Genomic DNA, 15,853 nt, shown 5'->3' with positions numbered 1-15,853 from the left:
GATAGAATGCCCTTAAAATAGCCATTAAAACTTTTACTGAAGGGAAGCTTCAAAATCTTTTATAATAAAACAAATGCCGTAACTAAGAATTCTCTAGTCGAATGTTTTTTCTTTTCAAGCAGTATTCAGAACCTCCCTTTAAACAGCAGTCTCCTTTAATATAATCACTATTTCTTTCTAAAATAATTTACATATTTATATCTGTTTCTCCTAATGTCTGAGTAACAGGAGAACTTCAGAGGAAGCTGAGTCCTATGATGCAAACTCCCCAACTTCTTTCTATAGGTTCTCTAGGAAGAGCGTTCCTGGCTCTAAAGTCTCCAGGCTTCACAGGTGCTCAGATATGCTGTGATATGTACATTAAGAATTTACTTGAAATACGTAAAGCAGTATTACTGTAGAAGACTTTATGCAAGAGAATAACAACACAACGAACAGCTCAGGTTACAGAAATGCACTCTGAAATTGTTGCCAGGTCGGTCTTTTTCAGATACACTCCTCGTGAAAGCCTCTTGTACATACCCTTCTCCCCTTAGTGACAAATGGATGCTGCAGCAGCTCGGCATCAAGGGGGCAAAGCAGAATCAAGCCTGACAGTCCTTATCACAAGACGAGTGTGACTTATGGGACTCTCTCTACCAACCCCAGTGGCCTGCATCCGGTTGTGGATAATGCAGTGAGATGCTCAGTATTTCCCTCAGCACCCTGCCACTATGTTTACATCATATGAGAAACATCCATATGAAATGGACCCATCAAAGACCAGGCTCCATTGTTTCTGCTTGTTCTGACACAGCATACATACAAGTCAACCAAGTGCTTCTTGGGCTTACTCGGGATATAAAATGGCACCACTTCATTAAGTACAAGACAAAGAAGTTAAGAACATGTCTGCATAATAATAAAGACTATGCTGAGTTTTCCCTGTGAGACGTAAAGCATTAGCAAAGGGTGATGTAAAGAATGGGAAAAGAGAGCTCTTGAGTAAGTGCTATACATCCTCTATATATTCAGAACATTAAGTGCTGCATGTACAGAGTATGGGCATATTTCCCTCTGTGAGTTTTATGTCGGCCGTGTTTTGAATACTATTTCAGTAGTCATGACAACAGTGTGAGCTTTGCTGTCATCACTTTACTGTCCATAATCAAAGGGAGTCAGGACAGGAACTCAAACGCTGGGAGAGACCAGAGGCAGGAGCTCATGCAGAGACCACGGAGGAGTGCTGCTTACCCCTTACTTCCATGTCTGTGCTTGGTAAGCCTGCTTCCTCATAGAACCCTGGACTACAAACCCAGAAGTGCCCCACCCAAAACCACTGATTAAGAAAATGCCCCACAGGCTTGCCTACAGCCTGGCCTTCTAGAGTTTCTCCATCGAGAATCTCGCCTCTCTGATACAGTGAGGCAGTGCACATGGCTGATGTGCTGTGATGTGCTCGTAACTACTCTCACTCTGCAGAGCATGCTTTTTCAGCAGCAGCATCACACAACAAGTTTCTCAATTCACACAAGTTGAGCATGGTAAAACTAGACTTGAACTCACGCATGCCTTAACTGCTAAGTCTGTGGGTGCTGCCCTCTATAAAAACTATCTTAAAGAAAGGAAAAATGTTTTTTTCGAGTCATAGAAAACAATAACCATGAAGGCTTAATTTTAAAGATAATTTCTCATTAGCTTTTTCTAACAACAATTCTTGTGATAGTTACCTCCAAGAATTTTTAGAAATAGCTAAGAGTAATAAAAATCACTGCATTTATAGTTAAGAAGGCAGCACATTATATTTGAATAAAAAAGCAAGAAGCATAATTTTAATAATAGTATTGATAACTTTTGTAATCTATATCACATCTGTCCTCTGCTGCTTTATCTGCACTGATTTAACACAATGGTCTATTGACAGGAAACATTGTCATTCTCAGAGTTACAGATGTGAAATAGAGACAGAGTTTAAACTGCTTCTCTAACATTACCATTACTTGGTTTGGTAAATCCTCAGTGGGATTTTACTGCATCATAATATATTTGGTGAGTTGAACTCAATGCTGATCTCAGGGGCCGAAGACAACATAGAAAACAGACAAAACAGTCAGTGAAGATGCAAAAACCAAAAAGCTCCTAACCCAAAATGTCCAGAAGATCCAGGACGCAATGAGAAGACCAAACCTAAAGGATAATAGGTGTAGAAGAGGGCGAAGAATATCAACTAAAACTCACAGTAAATATTTTCAACAAAATCATAGAAGAAAACTCCCCTACCCTTATCTACTACCCTTTGTAGGTAGACTAAAATATATTTTGTTTCAAATGTATTTAACACTTTTACCATCTAATACTGTGAGTTTCACTGTGTCTGTTTAGTTTCTGTTTCCATGATCCATCCATTGGTGAGAATGGTGTGTTAAAAATCACATATTATTGTGTGAGGTTCAGTGTGTGCTTTGAGCTTCAGTAATGTTTCTTTTACATATGTGTGTACCCTTACATTTGGAGCATAGATGTTTGTATGTATGTGTGTCTTTGTCTGCATGTACATTTTAGAACTACCCATGGCTACTTCCAAAGTTCTTCAAGCACAGTTAGAGAACTCATTATACTAAAAACATGAAATTCTTTAAATTTACTTAAGGAAAACACACCACCCAAGTGTAATATCATTAAAAACAAAACCTGGGTCACTTAAGAATAAAGTTTGTACCAAAACCTTCAATGCTTGTTTAGAATGGCCATGTATTTCCCATTAGCTTTTCTCTGTCAGGTAGTGAGCAAACAGTGGTGAGCAAGGATGATAGCATAGTGGGCCAGAGTGCCACCAGCAGAGGCTTCCTGGTTTCAAAGGTGAAAGAGCATTCCAACTACTTAGTTCTAACATACATACAGGCTATGACTCTGCCTTCAGAGATCTTTACAGACTGAGCTGTGTAAGCATTGGTCACTTATCTGCCTATCAGCCTTCAGCACAGATGTTTTCATCAGCATTTATGGGAACACTTACGCTTGGAAGGAAAGCAACCAAGTTTACTAGATTTGAAAATACATAATCAGCATTTCCATATACTTATTTTTATAACTGACAAAAAATTCTTTTAATCCTAATCAATCATCCTCTGCTTACTTTGACAAGCTGGGATGACAAGGAAACATCTGTGGGGCACAGAGTGCTTCTGAGTGTGTGAAACTGCCTTCTTTGTCTCTACTCAGATTTGATCCCCACACAGCCCCTTCCTACGAAAACCTCCTCACAAAACCTTGATTTCTTCACTATCTCCCAGAAAAAAAATTGACAATGTCCAGAACTATTATTGCTTAATGCAAAAAATAGCTTATTTAATTATATTTGATAAACTGGATGATATTCTAATTTGTAGAAAGTGAGAGAGAGTTTTAAATTAGTCCAATGTATTTTACATTTAAATACATTGAAAATAAATTTTGTTATTATTTTCCCTCAAAGAATGAAGACTTTAAAGAAAGATGGTATAGTAGGAGATATCCATAAAATGTAAACAAAGGTAGGTGGCAGATTCCTTATTTCTTTTAAAAGTGCTTAATAATTACATAGTCTCAAAAATCACTGGTCGCCTTCTAGCCTCCATCTGTACCCCAAAGTTAACCTGGTGGCACAGCTCTGCATAACCAAATCCCGCCTGGTACCGAAGTGAGGTGGTCTCCCAGGAGTACTGAAATACCTAATTGTAGGAAGAGCAGGTTCCAGTTAGTGACAGCAAGACTAACACCAGAAATGACTAGCTGGCAAGAGACAAGGGCAAGAACCTAAGCAACAGAATCCAAGGCTACTTGGCATCATCAGAACAGTTCTTCCACTACAGCAAGTCCTGCATACCCCAACACACAGGAAAAGCAAGAATCAGGTTTAAAATCACATCTCATGATGATGATAGAGGACTTTCAGAAGGACATGAATAACTAACTCCCTTAAATGAATACAGGACAACACAGGTAAACAGGTAGAAGCTCTTAAAGAGGAAACACAAAAATACCTTAAAGATTTAAAGAAAAACACAACCAAATAGGTAAAGGAATTGAGCAACACCACCCAGGATCTAAAAAGGACATAAAGAGACACAGACTAAAAGACAGCATACATAAACCAGACCCAGGGTGTTGCTGCATATATGAAACCTCAGTGAAAAGAGTAAAAGGCTGTAAAATTTTTTCCAGGCAAATGATCCCAAGAAACAAGCTGGAGCCAGCGAGAAAGCAGGGTGACTGCCATCAAGACTCAAGACCTGCCTGCAGAGCCCCCAGAGAAGTCTTGCAAGTGCTCTTCCGCCTGAGGCACAGGGAGCTTGCCACACACCCTACATGCTGTCCCAGGAGGGATTTCCTGGAGTACCAGAGGACAGATAGCATGGTGCACTCTGGGATCGGGTCCTTTCCGGCTCAGCAAGAGGGCAGGGTGACTGCCATCAAGACTCAGGACCTGCCTGCAGAAGGCTGAGCCCCCAGAGAAGCCTTGTAAGCGCTCTCCCACCTGAGCCCAGGGTAAGCCTGCCACGTATCCTCACTGGTTGTCCCGGGATGGAACACCTGGTGATCTCCTGAGCAGACAGGGTGGTGAACTGTGGGATCTGGTCTTTTCTGGCCTAGCTAGAGGGCCTAGGGCCAGGTGGCTGCCATCAAGTCTCAGGAACCACCCACAGATGGCTGAGACCCCAGAACAGCCTTGCAAGTAAGCGCTCTTCCACCTGAGCCCACAGGGAATTTGCCACACACCATTCAGGCAGTCCTAGGAGGGATAACCTGGAGCTCCAGGAAGACAGCATGCACTCTGGGATCCGGTCCTTTCCGACACAGCGAGAGGGCCAGGCAACTGCCATCTAGACTCAGGACCCACCTGCAGACAGCTGAACCCCAGAGAAATCTTGTAAGAGCTCTACCACCTGAGCCCACAGAGACAGAATGGAATCACTGCAATCAGAACTACCTGCAAAGAGACAAACACCCAGAAGCAATTTTCTTCCTGAGACTATGGGCCCTCAGACCCACACGAGAGTCAGGCTCTACTCAGAGACAACAAGATTACCTATAATCATAGACAACAAGATGGCAAGAGGAAAGTGAAAGAACCTAAGCAATGGAAAACAAGACAACTTGGCAACATAAAAACCCTGCTCTCCCACCACAGCAAGGAGTGGATTGCCAAACACACCAGAAAAACAAGACTTTTCATACATCATGATGATGATGGAGATCTTTGAGAGGTACATAAATAACTCCCTTAAACAATTACAGGAGAACTCAAAGAACTACAGGAAAACACAACCAAACAGATGAAGGAATTGAAAACAGAAATAGAAAAAATAAAGGAAACACAAAAAGAGAAAACCCTGGAGATAGAAAACCCAAAAAAAGAAATCAGGAGTCACAGATGCAAGCATCACCAACAGAAGACAAGAGATGAAAGAAAGGATCTCAGGGGCCGAAGACAACATAGAAAACAGACAAAACAGTCAGTGAAGATGCAAAAACCAAAAAGCTCCTAACCCAAAATGTCCAGAAGATCCAGGATGCAATGAGAAGACCAAACCTCAAGGATAATAGGTGTAGAAGAGGGCGAAGAATATCAACTAAAACTCACAGTAAATATTTTTAACAAAATTATAGAAGAAAACTCCCCTACCCTTAAGAACGAGATGACCATGAACATATAGGACACTTACAGAACTCCAAATAAATTGGACCAGAAAAAAAACTTATTCTGACACGTAATAGTCAAAACACCGAATATTCGAAATAAAGAAAGAATCCTAAAACCTGTAAGGGAAAAAGGACAAGTAACATATATAGGCAGACCAATCAGAATTACACCAGATTTCTCAACAGAGACTATGAAAGCTAGACGGTCCTGGACAGATGCATACAGATCTCAAGCGAACACAAATGCAAGCCCAGGTTACTATATCCAGAAAAACTACCAATCACCATAGATGGAGAAACCAATATATTCCAGGACAAAACCAAATTTACAGAATATCTGTTTACAAATCCAGCCCTACAAAGAATGATAGATGGAATAATCCAACACAAAGAAGGAAACTACACCCAAGAAAAAGCAAAAAACAAAACAAACAAACAAAAAAACAAAACAAAAAATCATGCAAGGAAACCAAAGAGAAGCAGAGAAACATAAGCGTCTTAGTTAGGGTTTTATTGCTGTGAACAGACACCATGACCAAGGCAAGTCTTATTAGAACAACATTTCATTGAGGCTGGCTTACAGGTTCAGAGGTTTAGTCCATTATCCTCAAGACAAGAGCATGGCAGCAACCAGTCAGGCATGGGGCAGGAGGAGCTGAGAGTTCTATATCTTCATCCAAGGGAAGCCAGGAACAAAGAATCCTCAGGCAACTAGGAGGAGTGTCTCCAAGCCCACCCCCAGAATGACACACTTCCTCTAACAAGGCCACACCCTGGGCCAAGCATATGCAAACCATCATAATAACTCTACTTCTAACAACAAAAATAACAGGAAACAACAATCACTATTCTATAATTTTTCTTAATATCAATGGACTCAATTCCGCAATAAAAAGCCTTAGACGATCAGACTGGATACAAAAACAGGATCCAGCATTTTGCTGTATACAGGAAACTCATCTCAGAGACAAAGACAGACACTACTTCAGAGTAAAAGGCTGGGAAAAACCCTTCCCAAAAAAATGGTCCCAGGAAACAAGCTAGAGTAGTTATTCTAATATTAAATAAAATAGATTTTCAACCAAAATTTATCAAAAAAGATAAGGAAGGGCACTTTTTACTCATCATAGGAAAAATCTATCAAGATAAACTCTCAATCTTGAACATCTATCTATGTTCCAAATATAAGCTAACCTACATTTATAAAAGAAATCCTACTAAAGCTCAAAGCATATATTATACCACACATAATAATAGTGGGAGATTTCAACACCTCACTTGCATCAATGGACAGATCATGGAGGCAGAAACTGAACAGTGATGCAGTGCAACTAGCAGAGGTTATGAACCAACTGGAATTAACAGACATCTATAGGACATTTCATCCAAAAAGAATACACCTTCTTCTCAGCACCTCATCGAACCTTCTCCAAAACTGACCATATAGTCAGTCACAAAACAGGCCTCAACAGATACAAGATCGATGGCATCAGTGAACCAGGACAAAACATGGAACCAGAAAATGTAAGAAAATGTAAAATATTTGTATTTAAAAAATGAAACAAGAAGCACTTAAGAAAAATTCAATGTTCTTAAGTCATCAGGGAAATTAAAATAAAAATGACTGAGATTCTTTCATATAGCAATTAGAATAGCCATGACCAAAAACTAAAGTGACAGCACATGCTGGTGAGGATGTGGAACAGTAGAACACTCCTCCATTGCTGGTGAGATGCAAACATATACAACAACTCTAGAAATCAATTTGGTAGTTTCCTAGAAAATTGGGGAAAGTTCTACTTCAAGACCCAGCTGTACCAAGTCCTTGGCATATACTCAAAAGATGTCCCACTATATACCACTGGGACACTTGCTCATCTATGTTTGTAGCAGCTTTATTCATAAAAGCCAGAAACTGAAGCATCTTAGATGTCCCTCAACTGAAGAATGGATAGAGAAAATGTGGTGCATCTATACAATGGAATAGTATTAAAAACAAGAACATCATGAAAATTTCAGGCAAATGGATGGAACTAGAAAATATCATCCTGAGTGCAGTAATCCAGTCCTAGAAAGACACACATGGTATACACTCAATGATAAGAGGACATTAGCCATGAAGTACAGGATAACTATGCTATAATTTACAGACCCAAAGAAACTAAGTAATAAGGACAGCCCAAGGGAGGATGCTTGAATTTCACTCAGAAGGGAAAAAAAAAAACAGTCATGGGGGTGGATGAAAAGAGGGAACTGGGTGGGAAAGGAGGGACAGGGATGATGATCAGATGTGGGTCGGAGGCAGGAGAGGTCTGGGAGTGAGAATGGAAATCACTGAGAGCAGGCATCTTTGGGACTAATTGGAGACCTGGAATGGAGGAGGCTACTAGAAACTATTTGGGTGACCTTAGCTGATTCCTACCAGTAGGGAAAACTGAACTGGCTACTTCCTATAGTCAAGTGGGTCTTCCAGTGGAGGAAGGGAAACACTAATCCATCCACAAAACCTTCAACCTGAAACCTGTCCTGCCTAAAGATTCAATAGAGGACTGGCCTAACTTGAGACCCATCCTACGTGAGAGTGCCAACCCTGACACTATTAATGATACTCTACCATGCTTGCAGACTGGAACCTAGCATAGCTGTCTCCTGAGAGGCATTTTCAGCAGCAGATGCAAACAGCTATAGAGAAACACAGCCAAACATCAGGCAAAGCTTGAGAAGTTTTGTAGAAGAGGAGATAGAATTGAACAAGCTAGAGAAGCAAGGACACCATAAGAAATCTTACAGAGTCAACTATTCTGGGATCACGGAGACTGAACCATCAACCAAAGAGCATGCAGGGGCTGGATCTAGGCTCCCAACACACACATTTATAGCAGATGTGCAGATTGGTCTTCATGTGGGCCCTCTAACAATTGGGGGTAGAAATTGTCTCTGTCTGTTGCCTGTCATTGGGTCCCCTTCCCCTAACTGGACTGCCTGGTTGAGCCTCACTGGGAGAGGATGTGATTAGTCCTGCTGGGAATAAATGTTTCAGGGAAGGATGTTACACAAGAAGGGCTTCCTCTTCTCTGAGGAGAAGGGGAGGGGATAATGGGGGGAGGGATTTGTAAGGGTAGAGCTGGGAGGAGAGGAGGAGAACTGTGATCAGGATGTAAAGTGAACGACTTAATAAATTCATGAAAAAGTTTATTTTTATTTGACATCTATGAGTGTTTGCCTTCATGTATGTGTATGTACCACATGTGTGTTTGTTGCCCATAGAGGCAGGAGGAGGGCAATGGATCCTTTAGAACTGGAGTTACTGATGGTTGTTAGCCACCATGTGAGTGCTGGGAACCAAACCTGGGTTTGCAAGAGCAGCAAGGACTTTTAAGGGATGAGTCTTCTTTTTAGTTCAAGTTTTATATCTTGAAAACATTTAGCTTCTTCCTTACTGTGTAGAGACATTCTATCTTAGGGAACCACATAAACCCTATCTTTCCAACATCAAGAATGAAACCATGGTTGTCTTCTGCATTTCTGCATTGAAATAGTCTTCCCAAGGTTTTCAAACTTCTTGTAAATATCTTAGTCGGCTTAGTCACTAGCTTATATTACATATTTCTCTAGAGTTTGGGTTATTTTCCTTTAAGGACAGTGTTTCCTCCTCTTAAACTTGTCAAGTTGTTACCAAGCAGCTGTGGCTAGAAGGGAGCAATGTTCCATGTGAATTACCATCCTTATATAAACATATTTTCAAACACCTTCCTGAGTAGCCTTTGTTTACTCTCTATCAGCTGAAGATAAATGGATGGGTCCTAAGCAAGATTAGTCCCAGAGCCATGGCTTTTTACCCTTCTGGTGGCAGCACTGTGATGGAAATAATCCACAGTGGCTCAGTATGACCTGTGTTAGCCTCTGCATTCCTAGGCTAGCAAAAGCACTGATTATTCTGACCATGAAAATAGGGTCCAAGCTGAATGATTTTCTCTCATGGCTAAAAGAGTCAAAATTGCATTTAGTGATTCCTTCACTTAGACGCATACCTGGTAAGTCGGAGAAAAGAAGGATGCATTCATTGAAGCCGTTAGCCAGAAGCCGGTTGCGCAGCTGCTGCAGGATTGCTACTCCAATGCAGAATGGGAAGGAGGAGTTTCCGAGCAATAACGTATCCCAGAGGTGGAAAATTTTGTGTAGTGGAAATACATCTGTAGGAAATTTTATAAAATATACTTAAACAAAATCCAAATTTGTCAAACACACTAACAGCTGCAACTATATATATTCAATGATTATCATTTCAAGGTCACGTTGTTATTTAAGAGTCAAGGAGTTAAACTGTGTTGACAAAATGCTTGACCATTAGGTTGTTTGTTTTTTTAAAGATTTGTGTGTATGTGTGTGTGTGTGTGTGTGTGTGTGTGTGTGTGTGTGTGTGTGTGTGTATGTGTGAACGTGCACCTATGGAGTATATGGCCTTCTGAAGCCTTAGTTACAGCTATCTGTGAGCCATCTAATACAGGTAATAGAAACCAAATTCTGGTTCTCTGCAAAAACTGCTCAGCCAAATCTCTAACCCAGATTTCATTAATTTGCAGCTTCCTAAAGTGCTTTAAATTTATATAATTGATCAAAGATTACATTTTAAAATCTCATTAATAATTGGTATATTTCACTCAGAACCTCCCCCAGACTTTTAAGTAACACTATCTATATGTTTATATCTGAAGATGAACTTTAGAACTGCTTTATGTACAATAAGATGCTATTTCTATTGTGCATCACACACAATTGCTTTACCAAATTTCTACCAAAAATCTATTAATTAAAATATATACCCAATATTCTCCCAATACTACTGTGACTACCTTTCTAGGTGGAAGCATGTAGATGATCTCAACAGTTACTGCAATTAAGCATGGCTGTCCATCTGCATATCCACAGCTGACTAAATCATTACATAGTCATATAAGATGATTGATTTCTAGAGGATTCCCAGGTTAGGAAATAAAACCATTAGTTAATAGAGAACACCTAGAAAGCAAGTCAATTTAGTTGAAAACTGTCCTCAAATGTTGATGTTAAATTCTCTTCTTGAGGAGAAGTCGTATGCCACATGCAAAGTAGATTTTAGTTTTCTGCAACATATTCTTAATATTTAAGGCCAGAACCCTTGAAATTTTTTGTCTATAAACTATATCATGCTCGAAATTTTATAGAGATTTACACTGCATTTACTTAACATTACAAATTTAAAATTCTGAGGAAGAATGAGGCTGCGCTTTTGCTATCACAAAGGGGATGGTACTTACGAGTAAACATGGTGAGAAACCAAGGGATGGCGTAGAGCTGTCAGCAGAACAGGAAGGAGCCCAGGGCACAAATGTGGAGAAAGTAAAAGGCACAATTAGGGTGCTCATCACCAAACTAAATGCTTTAAAAGTTCACTGTGTTGTTCTACTCCAGTGACTAGATCTGAAAGAATGCAGCTAATTAGTTATTATCACAATACATTTTATAGAGGGATATCTATCTTATAAATGTGGGTGATCCTTTTGCCAGGATTTACTCACAGTATATCCTCATTTTAGCAATGAGTATTCACCAAGACTATGGCCAAATCAAATGCAATAATGGTACATAAATTTTAAGTGTACCGTTTATAGATTGTAAAGATCCTTATGATAGTTCATCTTTTGTGTTAAACTAACAGATTACTAGGATGCTCAGATAAGTGAATAAACATTTCTTTGGGATGCATCTTTGAGCATGTTTTCAGGTGGAACTAACTTAAGAAAGTGTTAAGTAAAGTGGACTAGTTTGCATACAGCACCATCTAGCCCACTGAGGATCCAGAGTAGAAAGGGGAAGCAGAAGAAGCCTCCCTTTCTCTTCTCCCTATTTGTTTGAGTTGCAATATTCATTCCATCCCTGTTCTTGGACTAGGACTGTTAATGACAAGCCTTAAAATTAAAATAATTTCTGAGTGAACACAGGCTCCAGTTAAACAAAGACCTATACTACCAACTTAGATAAACACCCTTTCGGAACCCATCAATTATAAACTTATAAGGTGAGTAGCATACTGTCTTGGTATTGTATATAAGAGAGTATGTATTCTATACAAAGGCTAGTCAAGAACTAAAAGTAAAAATATATAGTTCATTAAAATATAAATATTATAGTAAAACAATGAACATTGATTTCCACATCACTTACTTAAGTGGAGAAGCAGGTAAAAAGGAAGCTCAGGATATTTAGCTTCAAAGTAATGAATGTGCATTGTACAAAATAATAAATCTAATTAAGTATAAGTTCCATATATTAATTTAAATAAAAATATGAGTCAAATTTTATCACATTATTTGACCTTTATCTTAAAGCTATAACATCAATTACATTACCTGTGATCATTTTGATGTGGGACAATTGATTGTCATTAAGACTATTTTATTAAAGCAACTATGTTTTGTATAATTTATTGTGAACATTTTCACTCATACACTCAACATAAATGTCTGGTACTAAATGCAAATGAACTAACATGTTACAGAGACTTACATGCTTTATAGTTATGTGCTAAACCCTCAGAAGTACTGGCTAGGGCATTAATGGCAAAGATGCAGAAACTTAGGGCCTTTTTGACCACAGTAGAAACCTTCTTGTGGGTAAATGTTCTTTTTTGGTTCTTTTCCTTTGTTTTTTTTTTTTTTTTCTTTTCTTTCTTTCACTCCCTTCCTCACCCACCTACCTCTTCTCTCCTTCCCTTCCTCCCTCCCTCCTTCAAACACTGAACACTTAGTACATGCCAAGACTGTTATCAGGCACAGAGGATGGGCAGTGACCAGTTCCACTGTGCATTGACAGCTTCTATGTTACCAATTCTCTCTGCTAATCTTTTGTACCACTCAGTAAAGCTAGACATTGTTGACCACTCCCACTGTATGTGAACACACTTTTCTTACTTGGCTCTAGACAACATACTGAGTTTTCTTCTAGCTTTTCTTACTGCTGTCTATCCATGTTTGCTGTTTGTTTGCTTTTGTTTTGTTCCTTCTTGAGTTTCTTTTCACCCTTTTGATGTTTAAATACAGGACTATTACACTTCAGTTCCCAGAAACTTCATTGTATTTTCTGTTTTTTAAATATACTTATTATAGTATAAAGACTGGTATATTTCAGTTCTAATCCAAGCCCTCTCTCATAAATTCCAATTTTACATCTAAAATGCCTATTTATATTTCAGTGCACATGTTAAACACTTTGTCTGTCTGTCTGCCTGCCTACAGTCAGTCTCTTTATCAATCAACTGCCTTTAGCTGACCTCTTGAGACTTCCTGCACACTCTGTACCTCCAAACATAGATCTCTACATGCAGTTAAGAGCAGCTTCTCCTTCCACTTGCTGAAACTCAAGTGTGCAGTTGTTCCTGACTCCCCTCTTCCTAAACATCATGTGTCTGTCATCAGCAGTCCTGCTCTTCTAACTTCAAAATCTTAATAAGTGAGCAGTGAAAATTTCTGCCTCTCCTGCTAAGTCCAGATTGAAGCCACCCCATCTCATGTCCACGTTTCCCATAGCTATGACTAATCTACAGCTCGTTATGTTACAGGGGTCACTATCCTATTCAAAAGCATCTTCTTTCTTTGTGGTGCCTGTAACACTCAAAACCCTCTCCCCTCCAGTTCCTGCCATGCGGCCTCACCATGCTCCATTCACGGTGGATATTCCTTCAACATCTCTGGCATATGCTTCTCACCCAGGCTGGAACTTGCTTGGTCCCTATTTCATTGTTGCAAGGAACTGATTCAAAATCCTCTTTTCTGAGAACTTCTCCTGGCAAACTCATTTAAAAATTCAACTCTATCTTCATTCACACACTTAACACATATGTCCAAATTCAGCTTGTTTTTATTTCTTATTACCAATATATACTGAAAATATCACATTGTCTTTTTTCATAGACTTTTTTTTCATGACATCTGCTTAATTATTTATTTATTGGGAAATGTGTAGTATTGTAAAAGATCTTTTATTTACTTGCCTTACTTTTAAAATAGTTTTATAAAAACTTATGTATGAGAATTTTTCAAGGATGAATGGTGTGCACCATGGGAGTCCCTGGAGGCCAGCGAGAGTCAGATCCCCTGGAACTGGATTACCCAGGGTTGTGAACACCATGTGAGTGCTGGGAAGAGAGCTTGGGAGCTCTGCAGGAGTTCTTAACTGCCAAGCCACCTCTCCAGCCCCATCACTTTTTATCATATATTTCCATAGAAATACGAGGAAAAATGCTTTTGTCTTTACCCATCTCCTTTAGTGTACCCCAGTGGGTAGCGTAAGATACAATATAGAATAGGCAGCAAATATCTGTTTAAACAATGAAAGAAACACACAATAGAGATAACAGACTATAGAACCAAAGGCTCCTGAGATTATGCCTCCTGAGAGGTCTTCAAAGCAGCATAAAGAATGAAAGAAGAACCTCATCCCAACGACTCTGTCCAGAAGAACATTTTCATATTAATAGCAGGAAGTACTAGAAACATCACCAACTCTAGCTCTACAGGCACATGCTTGATGACAGTTACTTCTAAAGGCTCATGAGTGAACTCAGAGGCGTGGAGGTACTATTACTAGCACTAGATACTTCTTACCAATAACATGAAGGTCAGATAAATGCAATAATAATATGTGAGGCACAATTCCTCTAGTCTTCCTACATCATTTTTTTTTTTTTTTTTTTCATTTTAAAAATCTCTCTTCTCTTTTTTTCTTTTCTTTTTCTCATTTGGGGTAAGGGGAAGCTTAGGCGTAGGGACTCCAAAGCCAAGAAAGCACCGCGTCATTCAAGTATATCCTCAGTCTTCTTCTAACCTTTCAGTTTTAGACAGAATCTCACTAAGTTGTCTAGGCCCAAAGCCCCCTGTAATAAAAGAAAGTCTTGAACTTTTGAATTGTTTGCATTAACCTCCCAAGTAGCTGGTGTGGTAAGACTTGCTGTATGAAGTCCAGGTTACGTCATATGCATTGCCTTAGATAATTCTCAAATATGAGTACACTTTTAAGAATATGGCCTCATATACATAAGAATATTGGAATAAGAAAATTTTGAACAGATTTTTATTTTTTAATGTTTCTAAGTGTTTAAATATTTAATATAAAAATACATATAGCCTCTGTTATTTTTCAGTTCCAAGTTAGATGGTAAAACCAATAAAAAGTTGTACATTTTCTGAGTTGTCTCCCAATTGCAAATGTCAGCTGTGGCTGTCAGCTTGGTAAATGCTGCCCCCTAGCAGCAGCAAGCAAGAACTGGGCACGGCTCGCCAGTGCTCTGCACTGTAGAGACCTGGAAAAATAGCAGCAGGTTGGCTCCTAAGGATTTTCCTACACTGTCAATCTTCTGAGAAATATAGTTTCTCCTTCTTAGAAATCACAGATATGGTACCTTTTATAAATCTGTATTTTTAAAAAATATTAACAATCTCATTAGAACTATGTTATGTTTATTTTAGCCACATAGAACTTATTTTTATCAACCTACTGGTTATATCAACTAACCAGTAAGTTATTTGTAATTGTGCTTAAAAACACAGAGTAACAAGGTAACACAGGAACAATGGGATTTCTTTGTAATTCTGAAATTGTGTTGGGAGCAGCAGAGCTGAGACTTAGATGTACCTGGACAGGAGCTTTCCTTGTGCCCCTACACACTGTGGAAGCAGTAGAAGACAGAAAAACATGTCAGGTTATTTTATAATGCGTACTGTAGTCTGTGAGGTCTGTCACACATGTATGACATGTAAACTCTCAAAGGAATAAGCATGGCATTCTGTGTCCCAGTCACTGTTCTCACTGGATAGATGTTTATGTTTATGGTGCAATGGCATGGGTAGATAAAACTGCAGAAATCATGACAACGGCCCCAAAGTATAATAGTTATGTCTGTAAGGGGTAAAATTATGAATCCTTTATAGTTCTTCCCTAATATTTTGTAATATGACTTAGGAGGCAGGAAACTATGCTCTGTAGTAAACTGTGAGGGGAGCTGGACAATCACTTGAGTTATGAGAACACAAGGAGCTTTCTTCAGGAGATACTGTTTTTACTTGATAGATAAATAATAATTTAAAGCTTGCATATTTGATCATTTTTTAAATGAGTAAACTATACCTGTTACTTTAAGAAACATCTTGAGCTGAGA

General features: G+C 39.0%; 1 protein-coding gene across 1 annotated transcript in view; it reads right to left on the bottom strand.

Annotated features, from left to right (window-relative positions):
• The window catches only part of TBCK (TBC1 domain containing kinase), a gene marked incomplete at its 5' end in the record, with an annotated part of 140,900 nt that overhangs the window by 62,682 nt on the left and 62,365 nt on the right, over window positions 1-15,853 (bottom strand). Inside the window, 2 exons of the mRNA XM_080915166.1 lie at window positions 9,693-9,854; window positions 10,959-10,995. Of these exons, the coding sequence (XP_080771292.1) occupies window positions 9,693-9,854; window positions 10,959-10,995 (199 nt within the window). The remainder of the gene's footprint in view (window positions 1-9,692; window positions 9,855-10,958; window positions 10,996-15,853) is intronic.

The sequence above is a fragment of the Micromys minutus genome (genome assembly GCF_963924665.1).
Source record: "Micromys minutus genome assembly, chromosome: 4".
Classification (NCBI taxonomy): domain Eukaryota; kingdom Metazoa; phylum Chordata; class Mammalia; order Rodentia; family Muridae; genus Micromys; species Micromys minutus.
This window is presented reverse-complemented; position numbering and strand designations above follow the sequence as displayed.